Source organism: Tinamus guttatus, unplaced genomic scaffold (genome assembly GCF_059628265.1).
Source record: "Tinamus guttatus ecotype Peru unplaced genomic scaffold, ASM5962826v1 Tinamus_guttatus_pri_ptg000356l, whole genome shotgun sequence".
NCBI classification, from domain to species: Eukaryota; Metazoa; Chordata; class Aves; order Tinamiformes; family Tinamidae; genus Tinamus; species Tinamus guttatus.
In genome coordinates, this window is record NW_028288890.1 from 5,194,340 (window position 1) to 5,209,054 (window position 14,715).

Here is a 14,715-nt window from a genome sequence, read left to right on the forward strand (position 1 = left end):
TTCTGACAGTATGCCTTGTGGCCAGGCTACACGCTTGAAGCCTGTCTAAAATTTGAATCCCTTTCTGGTCAAACACTGTGGGTAGGGACCACTTCTTCTCGCTCACCTAAATTAAGCTAAAGTAAGGTCACTCCTCGCCTGCCACGGCACCTTTGAGATTTCCATCTTAAAGCGGGGATACAAGAACACTTTTCAAAGACCCGGCTGATGTAAAAATAATTTATGGCTACATTCACCTTGCGCAAAGCAGCAGTGCCGTCCGTCAGCCTACACATATTTCAGACTCTCTTTAACTACCCTCTTGTGGTATCTCCAAGGAATGGCAGCCTCTCCCAACAGCATAAAATAAATCCATTTCTGCTCAAACGCTCTAGCATTAACCCAGAGAAAACCTTCCCTTTGGAAGGGCACAGAGGTAGTGCTAATTGTAGAGGGTCCACACCTTAAATGAACTCCACATATTCCATGTTTGCCTCAAATAGCCTGAGGCCCTTCAAGGACTGCTTCAAGGACTACTGAAAATCCCTGGAAGTTTATATTTGCATTTTTTATTTAGATTTTTAAAGTCTAGCTGCAGGCTTTTGATGCCAAACAGAGCCCCTGTTGTATCCACAGAAATGAGCAGTCAGTTCAATGGAAACTAGTTAAGGGCTTTAAAGATGTGAAGCAGAAGATGTGTGCCATTGTCTCAGTAATACTGAATATTTGATAGCCAAAACTTCCTTTTAATCCATTGATTTAGTCCTTGCTTAATTCTTTTTTTAGACTGGGAACAGAAAGGATTTTATTGCTGGCAGACAACTAGGTACCTAGGACTAAATAGAAGATTTTACAGTAGAGCGATGCATTGTAAACCCAAGCAAGGAAAAGGCTACACAGCAAATGGGGTTTCAACATGGAGAGATCATGGTGATTAAACAAGTCACAGTTGTAAAATACAGCGTAGGTGCCCTCAGTAAATCACTGCCAGAATGACCACACACCTTATCAGCTCTTGTTCATACTTGAGGCACTTAATTATCCTCTTGATAAATAACCTAGTAAAGCCAACTGCTTCGTGGAGATAATTTTAGCAAATCTCGGCCCCCACCCCCTGAAGTTGTGCCGATGACTCTCAGCTTTGTGCTCCCAGCTGTTTTTTTTTTTGCCCATTCGTAACACAGAGAACAGGGTGCATTAAAGTCTTTTATTACCAGAGAAGCAGAAGAAATGTCAAATAAAAGGATCATAGTCTCCAGGGGCAGCTCCAGAAGAACGAAGCACCCTGCAGCCCGTGGGGTGCCTGCCTGGCGCCTCGCTCCGCCGGTCGCTCCGTGCAGCCTCGTCCCTGCGGCGCGGCTCCCAGCAGTGAGGCTGTAGACGTTCACATCCAACCACACTTTCTCTACACGCAGACAAACCCAGCGGTCCTTCGAGGCGGCAGTGGGAGAGAGTCTTTGTGGCTGGGAAACACCTGGGCACTTCCACCATGTACATGGCCACAAAGCGTCCAAGTCCCTGCAGACTGAGTACAGGGAGAAGAGGCTCTGGCCTGGCCTGCAAAAACCATTGCTCTAGACATATCCAAGAGACCCTCAGTTTTCATTCTGGTCTCTTAGGGTTTTTTGTTTTCTACCAGCACTGAGAGAAGTTCACTTGCCCCAGCAAGGGGACCAGGCACAGGGCCCTGTCAAGGTCATTACATACATGTAATGTAAGATAGAACATATCCCAAAGACTTCAGGAGAAGCTGGGCATAAGCAGAAGGGCCAGAATTAGCACTCTGCTGGGCCAAAGATGGAATGAAAATCTGACCTCCATATTACAAAACGGAAGCCACAGACCCAGTAAGGGCAGAGGTAATCCCACCACTTGGTTCTATGCATTTGACAGACCCACTTAAACTAGAGGCTAATCTCCCTCCACAGATAGAGGAGTCACCTTCAAAAGGTAACTCAATTCATTTAAGCTGGGGTCCTGCTCCAAATCACTTTCTGAATCAGTGCAAATCTCCAGGGATGGCAGTGGGAGCCTAAAAAACAAATTCTCTTACCTAGGGTCATCATGGGAGTATCAAAGCCCCTGGTCATTGATTGAACCACAGCTCATTCTTCTTTTCCACCAGAAACACACCAAGCAGCTCCTTGGTAAATGCAATAGAATCAACAACTTGATACCTTACTGCAGTGGCTGTCAGCAGAGCTCACCTGCATGTGTGAAGGAGTAGTTAAAGAGTTCAAAAAAAAACCCACCAGGAATTACTTAACAAGGCACAGCTGTAGCAAACCAACACACTTTCACATAGAATCCTCCCTAGCCTCCCTTTGCCTTTCAACCCAGCAAGGCCTACAATTTCTGTTCTCACAAGCTCACATAGGCAATAGTTAAAAAAGGAACAAAAATATACAGTAGGTAGGTAGGGCTCTTGGAGGGAAAAAAAATCTAGTGTTTATTGCTGACTATTAATAGATTTAGCTGTCATAAGCCATTAAAGAAAGCATGACTGTCAAAAAGGCAAGAGGGAAATTACAGTAGCAGTGAAGTATAAATAGCAAAAAAGAAAAATAAAATAAAGAGGTTAGAACTAAGCATCTATTAACGGAAGACAATACAGAAGGTTAAAACAAGAAAGAATGGACACAACAGAACAGACTTTTTATCAGAGAACAGAGATACAAGATTGCTGTCAAAGAATCACTTCCTACCCCCTGCACGTTGTTTGGCATCCAGGCTGGTGATGGGAAGCTGCAAAGCAGAAAGCTGGAATGGAGGGAGGTGGATGGAGATCTGTGGCACACAGAGCTAAGGTCCTGCGTGGTATTCACATGGAGCTCAGGGTTTTCTGCACTTCAGGTGTCTTATACTCTATAGAATATATCACTAATGCACTTCATTTATACCTCTAGTATTTGGGTTGGGTTTTGCATAGTCTTGAGTTCTTTAAGTATTCCAAAATAAAAGATAAAGTCTTGAATGGAAAAGCCTTGCTAAAAAGATTAAATTGGCTCTACCTGCAAGCTAAGCTCTCTGTATCAAAGCATCTGCAAAGCAATGAAGAAGTTCAGAAGCATTAATATCTTGTTTCATCTCTTGTCCTATCCTTCCGGCATGCTCTTGGGAGTTATCAGTGCTCTTCTAAGAAGGCCAGACACCCAGCTCTTCAAAGAAGCATTGCCACTTAAATTGTATTAATTCAAAGAGAGTCAAATGCCTGGAAGTCTTCTGGGACTCTGCAGCCTGGCACTTGCTGGCTTGATTGGGCATTAAGGACCATCAGCAGGACTGCCCTGAGCAGGGAAGCACAAGGATCACAGTCAGTGCAATGAGTTACCAGCTTTCTTTTCCCTGGTGACCCTGACAGAGCCCTCAGGACTCATCAAATGCTCTGAGATGAGAAGAAGCTGCTCTGCACCTCTGCACTGCATCTGTGCAAGCATCCTCCAGTTGAGCTCAATCTTTGGAACTACTGTTTTTTTTTTTTTTTGATGTTCTTTTTTTTTAAAGATAGGCCTATCCTTTGTCTCAGCTACATGGCTGGAATCCAGAGATGTTATCACGTTCATTAGAGTCACCTGGGAATAAGAGACTGTGGACAGAAATGCAGGAGGGGTAGAGAAGCGAATCCAAACAACTCCAACATATGGCTCCAAACACGGAATTGCTTCCCCAAACCAAACGACTGAGGGAGAAGAAAGCTTTCCACGCCTTGCACAAGAAGGCAAATTTCAGCACCTCCAAGTTACTTCTGCCAAAGTAACCTGGCAAAAGGCTTCTGAAGCGCTTGCAGCAAGCTTGTCATCAGCAAAAACTAAAAAAGCTCTGGAAATCATGCATCAAAGAGCTTTTTTTCCTTTGCACCATCCCCCCGGAAAAGGACACCATGAAAGCAGCACTATGAAAAACTGAATGACTTGTGGGAAAAGGAAAAAAAAAGAATATATTTATGCACAAATTAAAAAGAATACCCTAGGTATCAATGTCTTTTGTGCAGTTATGTACAAATTGGTCATAGTATTTGAGAGCCATATCCTTAGCTCATGTAAACTGGTAAAATGGCTTGTGGGGAATGGCCCCAGTTCCGACAAAGGGCAGAGAGCCCCGTACCCAGCTCTGCCCTCGCTCGAGAGCAGCCGGCCACTTCACTGAGCGCTCACGTACACACATGGTAATTTATCTTGGAGAATCTGGACAAGCTGAGGATCTGGTCTCCTTTTTGCTCCTTTATTCATGGTGATTATAATCATTTTTAGAAGATGGCTTATAAAAGTTTGTCATTTCCTTTTTTTAATGGCTATTTCCTCTGACCAAAAAAAAAAACCACTTTTGGGGGAAAAAGTATGACTTGGCCCCCATAGCAGTGATGGGTACTCCACACAAAGAAGCACCTAGCAGTTTAGTTCACATTTTTTAATAACATGGCACAATTTACATTACACAAGTCTTCGCTGATGAGGAAACATGCTGAAGATTGAGAGCCGCTGCACTTTTTCTTTTCACATAGGATCTAGAAAGGACTTTATTACATACAGGATAAACAGCAAAAAGGTTTGTATATAACAATCTCTTTACAATACTGAAAGCTACCACTACGGTTCCAGTGTACATATTCTTCAGGGTCGTTTTTTTTTTTGTGTATTTTTCCTTTTGTTCTTAAAAAAAAAAAAAAGAAAAGAAAAAGAAAGAAAAAAAACACTGCACAACATCTGGAGTTCACAAAATCTGAAGCTCACAACTAAACCTTCAGTTGACTACTAAAATAGATCTCTGATCATTAGAAACAACTGTCTGTAGTTAACTTTTTTTCTTTTTTCTTTTTTGCCAAAACAGGGTAACAACTTCAGATAGCACTTTAATACACTAGAAGACCAATGGAACTAATTTTATTTCATACATATATTTTACAGTCCAGTAGACAAGATATTGAATTCTCTCTGATAAAGTCATATTCTCTCCAAATACTTAGACAAGAAACTTAACGCATTATAAAAAAGTGTGTTTTGAAAAGACAGAGGTTTTAGAAGATCGATGCATATTTTTAAAAAGGGTCATGTTCTTCATGTTATTTCATGTCTTCCATGATTAGGGAACAACAAGGCTGGCCTGTTAACTATTCACATACTTTATTACCAACCAAAATACAATAAATTGCATTATGAAATCTGCATTGGAGTTCATTAATTAAACTACCAATCCACAATGAAAACATATTCATCACTTTAAAAAGAATTAGCTTTCTTGTAGGATTTGATTCAAAATAGCTAAAAAATCACTTAACCAAAAAAATAAAAAGAAAGTGTGTGTACAGATAAAAATGACACACCAATGACAAAAACAGACATGAATGGCTATAACAAGATGTACTTCCCAGACTAAATTGGACATGTTAAGTGACGGAAATTCTGGAAAATATCCAGCATTTGATTCTTACTCTGTATAACCCAGATTCATGTGACTGAAAAACCATACGTCATGACTACAGTATTAGTGATTACAGCTTGCCAACCTGATGGGTGCTAAGGAATACATGAGCTACAGGAACATCAGCATCTTGATGCAAGGGTTCAGACAGAAAACTTACACTTCTAATGGGTTGTTTCTTCACCAAAACAAGCAAGAGAAAGAGGTTTCTATTACAGATGAGCTTGTTCAGGGAAAATATGACTTTAATTATGTTGTGTGTTGAAAAGGCTCCTTTGAGTTATAAAGGCTTTTGTGAAAAGCCTTAAAATTCATTGCATAGTTGAAGGGGTTTAGCTGTCTATAACAATATATGTAACACAGCATAAGCAGACTGTGTTGATCAATATTAAGTTTGCAAATAGCACAGTTTAAGAAGTATTAATGCATTATGTTACTTAATTTTATCTATTTACATTTGTACAAAGTAAAGCTTTCATCTTACCCTTTTTGCATATATGAACCATTAACCCATGAAGCAATCTTTTTACATAAATATCTACAATTGTCTTCACTTCTGGTCTGAAAGAGCTCTATACGGTTGTCATTGGTGTTGGTTTTGTTTCTAGACAAATCATTCAGATTAACATCTTGTTCTTCAGTTCAAATTTTGAAATTTTAAACTAGAAATAAAATAGAGTAGGAGACACGAGGATCATATGGACTTGGCTAAAAGATCTGGAAAATTTCCACATATAATATACAAAAAAAAATTTCAAAATCTTTGCACTCAGGTCTATACATATGGTACAGTGGGTCACGTCCCCAGTCTGTATCAATGACTAGTAAGAAGGTCTTTATACTATGTTCATTTACAATGTCCTGTCCCTCTCTGTATGGTTTGGATTTAGTTTCCCTCTGCTTATCGAGCTTCAATGTCCTTGAGGGTGTGAGAAGGAGGCCTCTCCCTCATTTCTGTTGACAAAGGAGTAGTCCTCCTGGGAGACCCAGGCCGAGGTCCCAGGGTGGAAATAAGAGGTGGAGGGGCACTGAGAGCTGCTGTGGGGGGAGTTTTGTTGAGGAGGCCATTCTGGTGTCCTGTTGGGGGGCTGACGCGGGGGTAGTGCATGCTCGGCAGGCCCGGCGTGATGAGGCTCGGGTGAGGCAGGTGCCCGTCCAGGGCGGCGGGGTGCACGGAGTGCAGGCGCGCGTGCTCGTAGTCCTCGCGCAGCATGTGCAACCGCTCCCGGTCGTCCAGGTGGGTGCTGCGCTCGTGCTCCCGCCGAGGGTCGACAGAGAGAGGATGGTGGTGGTGATGGTGGTGATTGTAGTCATGAGGTTCCCGATCCCTGAACGACCTGTCGGCTTCATATAATCTTGGTGTAGACAGACGATGAAGGGGGTCATTTCTTAGCAAAAAGTCTCTGCCCAGGGGGTCTCTCCGATGAATATCCAGCTCTCTGTAAGGATCTCTTAAGGGATCTCTCATCGGATCCCAGTGGAAGGAAGGATAGGGAAAACGTTCTCCACCAGGAATCGGGCTAATTCCCATAAAAGGAGTCATCATGCGAGTCCTATCCAGGCCACTGATGCTGTTCATGTGATGTATACCAGTCACACCTACAGTCATGGGCATGGACACTAAAGGACTTGGATGGACATTAGATGTAGATATAGGCGGTGGCTGATCAGATGACCTATGAGTCTGAGGTCCCTCAGGTTGAACATCATGGTCTTCCTTTCGCTCCTCCTTCACTTTGACTTCACTGCTTTTCTTCGGATTATCGTACGCTGGCTCATTCTTCCTTTCAGCCTCACGGTTTGAAGTACTGTTAGGCCTGGTGCTCTCCACAACGGGGGGCCTAGCATAGGGTGAAGGAACCCTGGACATTTGCTTAGACTCTTCCACCATGCGGCTTTCATGGCTCAGGCCTTCTTTCTCCGAAATATAGTTGTCCTTCACCTTGTGCTCTTCAACATTAATTTCTTTCCGAGATTCGGAGTGATCCCTCTCTCGCTCTTTGGGTTTCTCTTTTTCTCGAACCTCGGGATTCAGATGGCTCCTGATCTGCTCATTTGAGCTGCGATTATGTCCGAGGGAGTTTACTGGATGGATAGGTGCTGGCGAAGGATGGCTGGAGTGTCTCTTCTCAGTGCTCTCCCTAGAAGAGAGAGAAGCGTAAACATTAAGGCTCGAGAAGCTCTACAAATAAAACAAAGCATCGGGGGTGTCCAGCTTTCTGTGCACTCTGCAGAAAGCTAACGACATGCACAGCTTAATGCATCGCTCCAAAACAGCCAGGAACACCCATCTCTAAACTAGGCCTATTCTACTATATCAAGTCAGGAGAAGAGAGTTCCCTGAAGCTGCTTTGTGAATAATCTGAATGAAAATCCAAACACCAAAGCCAAGAGAAAGGTCCCGGGGAATCTAGCTCTGATACTCATTTTTAAGAAAACAGCCTTAACTGTTTGGAAAGAGAGCAGAGAAAAATAAAAGCATGCTAACTTCATCCTCAAAGGTAAAGCAATTACATCCAAATTACACAGTTAACAGAAGAAATGGGTAAAATCATATTAAGAATATATTTGGAAAAATGGACATTTTGTTCAATTGACTTCAGATTTCTAAATCTCTATACATCACTAATTTCTTATCTATGTTATCTTCATCCTTCTAGTCCCTTCTTTTCAGTTTACTTCTCACAATTCAATTTACTTCTTAAAATTTTTCTTAAAAAGAGCTTGAAAACAAAATACCTTTCTGGACACTACCACTGACGGCGAGAGCCCATTCTTCATCTCTGAACAGGTCAAAGTGTGAAATGAGCCTCTGTGCAGGGGCTAAAGACGAGGTAGGCAAAATGCCTGGACCACGTGCTGGTTTTCTGGATGAAACTACCCTCTATGCCCATCATTCTGCTGGCTCTGCAAACACCATCTTTTTAGAGTTCTTTCTCGGAGCACCCTCTCTTTTCCTAGCCTTTATTTTTGGGGTAGAGCAGGCAGCCAAGGGCTAGGGCCAGCAAATCTCCCTGACACTGCCAAAAAGTCGCCAAATAGCCTGAATTCTTTCTATTCTGACCTTTCAAACCTATTTATGCTGCAGAACAGGGCAGAGAATGATCTCCTGGCAGCAAACAACAGCTAAATGTCTGCATGGATCCTCCATCAACCATCCTTAGGATGCACTGTTGACAAGGATTGTTGTTATGGGCACAATTGCTGGCAGCAGTAAGTGCAGCAGCTTTGCTATTTCAAATGAATACAATTCACAAAGGTAAAACCGATTCCTTAGATCTTCCACCTCTCACTGATTTTGGTTCATTTCAGTGGGAGTCCTGAAATCCTAAAGGTTTCTGAACTCATGGGTGATTTGGGGTCTCTCCATAGAAACATCCAGAGGTATTTCAGTGGCAAACACATGCTGTTCTCTGGGTATGGGAATTCTCTTCCATAACATATGAGGGACACCACTGCTGTTCAATGCAAAAGTGAGGGATATGCAGCAAGGCAGGATGAAGACTCAAACCAGCTCCAGTTCACATGTGTGAACTGCTTTGGGTTAATGCAGTTTCTGCTTAGCAACGCGTAATCTGCACATGCTCTGAGGAGGCTGGTAAGTTGAAACTCATTCTAGACAAAATGAATGATGTTGGTTGATTGAAGGCAACTTTAACAGTATCTTTAAAGTGTTCCTTGCTCCTTCCTCCATGTTGTATGTCCCATCTATTTCTTTGCTGCCCTGCATAAGGTTTCTATTTTTGGAAGGTGAAACTGCGTCAACTGCTAAAAAGGAAAAGCATCTTTGGATTGGGAAACTCTTGTGTAAGAGCCTCACCAAAAGCATCTCTGCCTTTGCTGTGCCTAGGCTTAATTGCTGAAACTATCTCTTTATGGGCCACATCTGAAGCCCTCTGGGAGTCCTCAGAGTCCCAGAATGCAGCTGGTGGAAAAGGTTTGTATACCAGGACTGCCTAGTCTGCACTGACTACCAATTAACTCCTCAGTATTGGGCTCTGCTTTGATTGACCGTGATCTAAAGAGTCTCGAAATTGCATCTTGGCTCTAGCTTCCCTCCTCTTGCTCTCCAGGAAATGCAGAGGGATTTAACAGCCTCCAGATTTGGACACAGTGAGGCTGTACCGAGGCAATCCAGCGAACGCGCTCAACACAAAGACTCCATTATCCTGCTTTCCAGGGAATGCACTGGCACGTGGATGCTGCAGTGCCCAGCCTTTTATTTATTTTGCTTGTGGGACTAGTTTAGAGGGTACCTTTAATTGTTCGATTTCACTAGAGGAGCTCGCTGAGTCTTTTCACTGATATTTAATCAATTTTCTATGTAATTCATATACTTAAAATTGGTCATAAAATTTAGTGAAAATAACGGGCTATTTCTGTAACTAAAGAAAAATACGTGCAACCAAAATAACCATCTGTCTTTGCCAATTCCACTCTGATCAGTTATAGTGATGGTATTGTCTCCAGGGGCTATTGATTATTCTATAGCTCGGTTAAGTGCGCTGTAGTTCAGAGGTTAGAGAGGGAATCATTAGCACCTTATTATAGTCAAATCTGCCATGTTTTTCAGGCTAATATGGGGAAAGCTCTACTCAAATCTAAAAGTTAAGATCATGTTCTCAAATTCACTTACTATTACTAACAATGTTCTGCAGCTGCATGCTATACTGAAAGACATTGCACAAGACAAGCATTTTTCTTCATTTATGTCAATTAAAAAATCAGCAGATTCCTGTTACTTTTAATACTCTAGGATGACATATGCATCAACGTCATCATTAGCACGGGATTGCTCAGTGACACCTTTGAAATTAAATACCACTGAGAAGGAACAAATCCTCCTTTGCAAACCAGCTGCTTTTATTGATTGTTTTCTAATGCTGGACTGGTGCAGTGGAGTCCTTAAAACCAAAGATAAAACAGTGCGAGCATATCCCAAGAGAAAATGGGGTCAGCAGCCAAGCGTGGACCTGGGAAAGGATCATGGAGGCTGCCTCCATGCTATTTAAACTCCCTGGGAAGGAGAGGCTCTCAGGGAAGGGCTACTGATGCCTCATGAGGGCGATTCAATCCACCCCACTGGTACCTGTGGTAGACAGGCCAAGACGTGTCTCTCCTCTGTCTACAGAAGACAGACAAATGAAGACTATGGACTGGAGATCCAGTCTGGGGACAGACAGACCCTTGATCAAGTTAGACCCTTGATGTGAAGATAGATCAGATAGATCTGATGAGATCAGATCAGAGCTAAAGGGGTGGTTCCCAGCTGTTCCTGCTTGGACACATTAGCCTAAAATAGGAAACTGAGATTGGGACCTCAACTAGAAAGCGAAGCTACGTCCCCACGCTGCTAGGTGCTGCTGGAGGTGGAATAGGTACGAGAAGCTCCCAAGCTACCACAGACATTATCTGCACAGACAGAAGGGTTCCGTGAAGCAACTTTCAGCATCTTCTCATACAGGCAACAGAGCGAGCATGCTGCAAAGTAGAACTCCTGGAAAACCACACTGATGGGGATGCACAGCAATCCCAGCAACATTAGCAACAGCAACAACATTACTGTACTAAACTGGCAGCTGTAGTTGTGCAGAAGTATGAAGTATGAATGACACTCTTTTCTTTTTAAAGCTCTCAAATTATTAAAAAGAAATATGTTTGATCTATGATATGGAGTTCAGGCAATGCCAAAGCAGCTTGCAAGGAATATATTTCTGAAAGGGATTTTCTTCAGTAGGAACACTTCATAACAAAACAACAAAAGAGCAACTGAAATCATCACATAATTCTACAGTCTACTCATGTCATTAGTAACAAAAATGCTTTGCCATTCAAGCCAGTAAAGTTACTCACATGCTTAAGCATTTTGCAGGACAAAATCCCCAAATTTTGACAGTAATTTATTTTGAAGTGTTAAAACCAGACATGAAAATAATGAAGCTATGCTACCAAACAGAAAATATTCCAAATGGAAATGTAGGTGAAAAGGTCTGTAGTTTGACTCGCTCTTCACATTTTAGAATAATATAGAAAAGCTCTTAAATGTATTTTTAGAATATCTAATGTGTTAGCATAACTTCTTTTAGAAAAGGCTACTAAGGCGTATATTTGTGTTAGTGACAGAGAAGTCAGAAAGCATGTCTCCTAAATATTCTTTTACTTTAAGAAATTAGAAACAAATAGCCATTATGTAGTAAAGTACTGCGCAAACTTAACAGGAGAGCCATTAAGCCACAACTGACAAAGCTGAAATCAGCCTCTCTGCACTTTTTCAAGGAAGGCATGACACTTGCTGAATGGCAAATTCTTATAATTTGGTACTTAAATGTTAAGAGGAATTGTTACTGAGTTAACTGTATAATGGGAACAGTCCTGACAAAAAAAATATGACCAGATTTTACTTTTCATTAACCCTTCCCAGCCTGGACATGTTAGAGTGCAAGTCCATGTAAAACATTGAGTAAAAGCTGTGCCTAGAGCTGTGTGACAGCAGTGCATGAGTGTGTGTGGCTTTTTTGAGGGGGTGTAGGGCTGATTTAATAAACTGCGAGCACTGAAACTTACTGTAGTCTTGGAACAGGACATACCAATGGAGTGCATTTTCTAATGCTCCAATAACAACTTTAGCAGTGCTCCCTCTGGTCAGTTGAATTTTTGGGGAAGGGGACTTGTTTTGCAGTTAGTGTCAGATTTGCAAAGGCATTTAAGCATCCAAAGGTGCAGATAAGTGTCTGACAGAATTTGTAATCTTGATTTTTTTTTAATCCTGTCAGACACCTGTCTACATGCTGAGTCTTCAAAAGACCTATGAAAATGTGACCCCCCAAGGCAACACATCTTATGGGTCTGATTCTCTTCGCGCTTGACACTGGCTGAACTCGACTCCAGCAAAACTGCTTCTGATGAGCTGTGGTGGAAGCAAAAAGAGAAACAGTTGCAGCAGGGAACACCTGAGTTGGAAATCTCTGTCTTCCACAGTGGCAGCCTGGCGTCATAGGCAAGGATTGTGTTAGCTCTGCAGGTGCTTCTCTACCGAAGCTCTGGTTTAAAAATGTGCCAGGCTGGGAAGGGTTAAAAGCGGAACAGAGCCCCACGCTTTGAACTAGACAATTCTTGGAAGTGTTCTTTCGTACCTTTCTTTGTCATCTTTACTAACAGATGAGTCTCGTTTATCTACATCTCTATCTCTGTCATGAGCTGCAGCAGATGAACTGCGCTCCAGCTCTCCTGGCTTCAGCCAGGGCGGAGGGGTCGGGAACGAAGGAGGAGTTCGGTGCAGCCGGTTCCAGGGCTCGTGAGGGTTGCTAAAGCTCTGCATACTGGGGCCATCCTTGTGGCCGAACATTGAGTTGGGTGCTGAAATGGTGAAGTGGAAAACAAAAAGGTTTAAGAAAAAGGTATGCTCTAGTGAAGGTACTTACCAAAAAAACTTTACAGCACTCAGAGTTAAAATGAATACATATTATTGGGAGCTGGAAAAGGAAAGGAAATTAACAGAGATTCATTAGAGGGTCTCATTCCTAAAAATGGGTAGGCATCTGACAGCTGTTATAATTGGAAGGGGAAATTCTGTGGATAAAATCGACAAGGGATGAAGTTATTAGGATAACACTGCAATTACTCCAAATACTTTAAAAACACCAGGAAATGACCAGAAATACTGAATAATAATGCAACTTGTTGCATTTGATCCTGAACCAAAGTAAAATAACGTGACCAAAATCATGCCAGATTTGAAGCATGGAGAAAGAGAGCGATCTTTAAAAGGATGGTCTTTTGTGACTGGCCAAATCTAGAGAAATGTTGATGATCCTGGACAAATAAATGCAGGTTAGTGATCTTTTCCAGGCACATGTCCTGAATTACTGGTGAGAAAGGAAAAAACAAAAACAAAAACAAAGTTCTCATCCATAGCTAGGGATTACAGTAAGCAGGGCACATTAACTGCTTTTGACCATGCAACAAACCCAAAAGGATTTTACAAACTCCTTTAAACTTATGGGTTCTTATTTTTAACTTTTTGGACTAAAGAATGCAACAGTGACATTTAGCAATATATTGAACCCAACTTACAAGAAACTAATAGGAAATACTTTACTAATGACCAAAAGATGTTGCTATTTAAAAGAAAAAAAAAAGAAGCGTTTTTCAGATACCCATCCATTACAAGTATGTGATGTAAGCAACCAGTAAAAAAGACAGCAATCACCACCACTCAATATCCTGAATTACACAGCAAACAAGAATTCGTAAGCAAAGAGGTTACTCACTAACTGTCGGGTTGCCGAGTCCCCCGAAGGCATTGCTGCCCACTGCCGTGAGCCCGCTGAACGACGCCGGGCGGTTGAAAGGCTCTGCAAAGCAACGGAAACGCGTGAAGCTCCCTGACACGCTGCTGACGGTGAGACAGCCCTGGGGTGTCACCCAGCTGCATTAGGTCTGTGTCCAGCACTAGCTGAGTATTGTCCTCCCACAACACAGTGGCATTTGAAAAGGGTGGGGAGGAAAAATAAAATAATCTTTTTTTTTTTTCTGCTGGTACACATGGCATCAGCTTACTAGGGGAAAAAAATGGACTTCAAACAAAAACAAGCTGTTAAGGACTATGCTGCAGCAAAAGACAATTCATTTTAAATCTCTAACCACTTGTATTCCCTTTTACTCACTTCCACTTCTAATTCCTTCCAATTTCTTTCATGGCTTTCCTTGGGAAGTGTCCCTGACTAGCAAGGCTCTATCGCTATTAACTCTGGCACTCCTGTGCAGAGCACCTTTAGACTGCCTCACTCACATGGCCTAAGCTGTAGTCAGGATACAAGTAAAATGTCCAGTTCTATTGATATGTCACGGTGGGCTGAACATTTTGCAATGCTCTTGATACTTACTGCTAACTCTGTAAGAAAAACTGGTATATAATCTGAAAAGAAAATGTTGGGTTTTAGTAGCTAAGCTATATAGAATACAGGTGGCTTATCTGATCTGTTGGGAAAGTTGTATGAAACAACCTCTTCTCTCATTTTTGGTGAATGTAATGGTTTCGATGACACTATTATTGATAAATATTAATTAGAACAGACGAAAGAGGAAGGGCAAGCATAGCATATTCTAAGGGCAGCTCCATAGATGCTCGTGCAGAATGACAAACCTACGTCAGGAGTTTGTTGTGTCAGCATGGTGACCCTGCCAAGTCATTCCCTGTGCAAAATATGATACCAAATTAGAGTCTCGATCTCTGAGGCCCCTCAAAGCAGCAGACTGCCTTATTAACTAGCAACATTTGGTGACCTGAATGCATCCTTTCTGAAATGCCCTTTTGCT

General features: G+C 42.1%; 1 protein-coding gene across 1 annotated transcript; it reads right to left on the minus strand.

Moving 5' to 3' along the window:
- Positions 1 to 4,371: 4,371 nt before the first annotated feature.
- On the minus strand, positions 4,372 to 13,751 carry AUTS2 (activator of transcription and developmental regulator AUTS2; the record flags this gene model as incomplete). Its single annotated transcript, XM_088529967.1, has 3 exons — positions 4,372 to 7,538; positions 12,531 to 12,753; positions 13,668 to 13,751. Coding segments are annotated over 3 exons (1,547 nt in total), but the record flags the coding sequence as incomplete, so codon positions are not given.
- Between the last annotated feature and the right edge of the window lie 964 nt (positions 13,752 to 14,715).